Source organism: Brassica oleracea, chromosome C5, assembly GCF_000695525.1.
Source record: "Brassica oleracea var. oleracea cultivar TO1000 chromosome C5, BOL, whole genome shotgun sequence".
Lineage (NCBI taxonomy): Eukaryota > Viridiplantae > Streptophyta > Magnoliopsida > Brassicales > Brassicaceae > Brassica > Brassica oleracea.
This window is the reverse complement of record NC_027752.1, coordinates 39,305,783-39,309,992: the sequence shown is the minus strand read 5'-3', so window position 1 is coordinate 39,309,992 and position 4,210 is coordinate 39,305,783. Positions and strand designations below refer to the sequence as shown.

The window sequence follows — 4,210 nt, the reverse complement described above, 5'->3', positions numbered from 1 at the left end:
TTTTTTTTTCGAAAAAGGCTTAAAAAGCGATATATCGATTATTGGACTTTGATGTGTTAATTGTAATTTGTCATCAACTAACGAAGAAAGCGATATATCTTACTATTTTTTGTATATCAATATATTTTTTTTGACAAATAAAAAATGAAAATAGCAACATATTTCGTTTTCGACGTTAATTACAGTTTCTTCTCCATTGTCGTAGTTCGTCCATGACGAGCCTATATATTAAGCACAGCCAAAATATCTAGTTCAATGGATACATTATAGTTATCATATAGTCGAATGACTAATATGTCCTCAGTATTTGGTTAATCTTCTAATTACACAGATTCGACATGATTAGTCAGGCTTTGTATATGTGTCGCATTGTCGCACATTAAGATTCTTTAGTGCAACCAAAGCACACTAAAATCGGCTGAAATATGGGGAATATTGTACTTTTTGATAATTGATAACATGAATTATGTGACTCTAAATTATTTCAGTAACTAGTAAAAGGTACGCATGGTAAAGTTTTTTTCCTGACATTGTGTTAGTACAATTGCCTTGATTATGTTTATTAACTAAGTTGTATTGTATATTATTGTTGCTTTTTCATACTTCTTATCTACATTAACACAAATTGTTAACAGTATTTTAAATTTATGATATATCATAAAAAAGTTACACAACGTTTGCATAGGCTATAAATCTTTATACTCAATCCTTCGATGAATTTTGTAACTAATAACTAAATTTAGGTACATGCATCGTGTTAATAATAGTGAATTAAAATATATATGAAGTAAACAATAGGGGTTTTAGTGTGAAACTCTTTAACATAATTCAGACAAACTATTTAACTAAAATTAACTGTTAATTATTTAATAAATTAATTTTGTTTGTCGTTAAATCAAAATATGCATTTTAAATGATATGATGGTATATTTAAAATATTTTTTTAATAAAATATCAGATATTTTGGATTCAAAAAATTCACCTAATAATCAATGTAAAACAAGTCTTCAAAAGATCACAAAAAAAACTCTTACATTTCGAAAGCCAGTTCAAGAAAAAAAACAACTCTTCAAAATTTATGTTTTCTTTGCATTTTTACCCTAATCTCCGCGGGCGTATGTAAGAAAAAACATACGATTAGAACCAAATTAGCGTTTTATGTGGCCATTTAAAAGAATGGTAACGCTGACTCTGTGAAGCATTTTTCAGCACACCTTTCAGAAAACAATATCTAGCAAAAAAAGAGAGAGAGGAAGAATCTCAGAGTAAATATTACTCGACCATCATATGAGCTTCTCCTACCATCATAACCAAATCATCCGACCACAGTGCTAGATTCTAAACGTAGAAGGAACTCGCCATGGAGAGCACCGATTCTCCCGGTGGTCCTCCACCGCCGCCGCAGCCTAACCTTCCTCCAGGATTCCGGTTTCACCCAACCGACGAAGAACTAGTCGTTCACTACCTTAAACCCAAAGCCGCCTCCGCTCCTTTACCTGTCGCCATCATTGCCGAAGTCAATCTCTACAAATTTGATCCATGGGAACTTCCAGGTACGTATAATCATCATCATCATTTCTTTCTTTTCTTGAATACCAGGAGCATCTGGGTCAAGGCCCATGCATAACCTCGCTAGACCCGAAACCATAGCAGATAATAATAGTTTCATTTAAAGCATCACTCATCATCCTAGTTTTTACATCTTCTTTTATTCTAAAACTTTTTATGAATTTTTTCTTCCTTCCTCCGGATATAATTTATCTTTGACGTGAGATCTAACTTTTTTGTTTTGTTCTGATAGCCAAGGCATCGTTTGGTGAGCAGGAATGGTACTTCTTCAGTCCTAGAGATCGGAAGTATCCGAACGGAGCTAGGCCGAACAGAGCGGCAACGTCAGGGTACTGGAAAGCGACGGGTACTGACAAACCGGTGCTAGCCTCTGACGGTAACCAAAAGGTCGGCGTGAAGAAGGCACTGGTCTTCTACAGGGGCAAACCTCCAAAAGGTATTAAAAGTGATTGGATCATGCATGAGTATCGTCTCATAGACAACAAACCGAACAACAGACCACCAGGATGTGACTTCGGCAACAAGAAAAACTCCCTCCGGGTATGTAATAATATTAATAACATACTAGTAACTATTCTTGATATTATCTTTGATGATTTCATTATTAATTTAATATTTTTTGGAATATTCTTATGTTAGCTTGATGATTGGGTGCTATGTCGCATCTACAAGAAGAACAACGCAGGTCGACATGTGGATAACGATAAGGATCATGACATGATCGATTACATCTTCAGAAAGATCCCTCCGTCGTTATCAATGGCGGCTGCTACCACCGGACTTCACCATAATGTCTCTAGGTCTATGAACTTCTTCCCCGGCGGTTACGGAATTTTCTCCGACGGCGATCACGGTTTGTACAACGGAAGTGGCATGATCAACAACAACATAGCCGTCTGCAGCAACGTTGCTGGCCCCGTTAATAGTGATCCTAACGCCGTCGGTAACTGTTTGAATCCTGCTTCTTCCTCTGGACCGATGATGATGGCGAACCTGAAACGAGCTCTTCCGGTGCCATTTTGGCCTGCAGCGGTGGAAGAGCATGATGTATCTCCGAGCAAACGCTTTCACGGCGGAGCAGGAGGAGGAGACTGTTCAAACATGTCTTCTTCAATGATGGAAGAGACACCACCGTTGATGCAACAACAAGGTGGTGTGTTAGGAGATGAGTTAACGACGTCGTATCAGTTACCTGGTTTAAACTGGTACGCCTCTTAAATCGATCTGTGTGTTCGCCGCCGGTGTGAAAAAAATTTCCGGTGACAGTGACGAATTGCAGTGTACGAATTTTATGATTGGTGGGGCCATTTGCATTGTGTAATTTGAGATTTGTGTATATATTTTGGGTTAATTAGGGGATTTAGAGAGGGGGAGATGTGAGGCAAAGGATCATACACAAACATAGGATTATTGAAAGAGTATACTGTTTTCTCAATTTAAATGTTGAAATGTAAAAATACACATACGTAGGTGTTTAAATATAGATTGTGTAGATGGATATAGTAATCTCAATGATATTTTGAGCTTGTATTCTCTTTGTAAAAAGAAACAATAAAAATAAATATAAATAAAATAGTTGTGTAACTGTGTATTTTTCACGTTTGGAGTCTACATTTTATATCAAACTATAAATTAAGCCACTGAATGAAGACTCTTATTACTTATTAATCACAATTTAAAATTTAATTATTGAGAGAAATACTCTAAAATATTACTAAATCATAATTTACAAAATAGCACGCTATATAAAAATAAAATAATATTTAAAAAAAAATAAAAAAATGTAATGATTTTATATTTGATTTTAGAATTTACTGATTATGATTTCGAATTTGGTATTTTAAGGGATATAAATCAAGGTAAAATTTAGTAATTTGTGAAAAAAAATTTTTTTGCTCAAATGAATGCTATTTTGAAAAGTTTATCATGCTATTTTGGGTATTTTAAAAATACTATTTTTGGAGTTTTACCTAATTATATATTTATATTTAAATCGGTCACTAATTTATTCGTCGGTTTTATTAAAATATTGGTGGTAAATAAATATAAGGCTTGTGTATTTTTCTTTTTTTTTTGGTAGAAGGCTAGTATATTTACCAAACAAAAAATGAAAAAACTTCTTAAATATATATCATTTAAAGTTATAAGTTATATGTAGATTCTGAAAATTATACTTTTTCAGCACTTGTGATTTAAAAAAAAAATAGACTAAGTTATTAGCCTGGTGGATTATAGGCTTATCTATGTCAAGCCCATGACTTGCTTTATAAATTATATCCAAACTCTTTTGAAACGACGCAGGGGCCATGAATGTGTGTATACATTAAAATATAGACATTTATATAGACATTTTATTGTTAAAAATAGTGAAGACCAATCTTATTTGGAAACATCCTGAACATATAAAAAAGTAATGATAGGTATCAACTACGTTGTGTAGATAAGGAATTTCAATAATTGTTTGTAAAGCTATAAATATAATATAGTTTAATACGATGGCCATCTCACGTTGATTGTGATTTTTCTTTTTATTTTCTATATATATTTTGTGCGTAATTTATACCATACCAATACTCAAATTTGTAAGAAATTATATTATCAACCCACAAAAAGTATGTTTTAAACATAAAAGATTGATGTT

General features: G+C 33.2%; 1 protein-coding gene across 1 annotated transcript; it reads left to right on the top strand.

Annotated features, from left to right (window-relative positions):
* The first annotated feature begins 1,189 nt into the window (after positions 1–1,189).
* LOC106292628 (NAC transcription factor 56) lies at positions 1,190–3,081 on the top strand. The gene is made up of 3 exons (XM_013728254.1): positions 1,190–1,553; positions 1,802–2,109; positions 2,209–3,081. The coding sequence occupies exons 1-3, from the start codon at positions 1,361–1,363 to the stop codon at positions 2,785–2,787; spliced, it is 1,080 nt and encodes a 359-aa protein (XP_013583708.1). The 5' UTR covers positions 1,190–1,360; the 3' UTR covers positions 2,788–3,081.
* The last annotated feature ends 1,129 nt before the right edge of the window (positions 3,082–4,210 follow it).

What these genes read in the sequence shown, in the direction of transcription:
- LOC106292628 (XM_013728254.1), top strand. Translation starts at nt 1,361, where the DNA reads ATGGAGAGCACCGATTCTCCCGGTGGTCCTCCACCGCCGCCGCAGCCT. An exon ending in TGATCCATGGGAACTTCCAG is followed by an intron (nt 1,554 to 1,801) that starts GTACGTATAATC and finishes TTGTTCTGATAG; the next exon opens with CCAAGGCATCGTTTGGTGAG. An exon ending in ACAAGAAAAACTCCCTCCGG is followed by an intron (nt 2,110 to 2,208) that starts GTATGTAATAAT and finishes TTCTTATGTTAG; the next exon opens with CTTGATGATTGGGTGCTATG.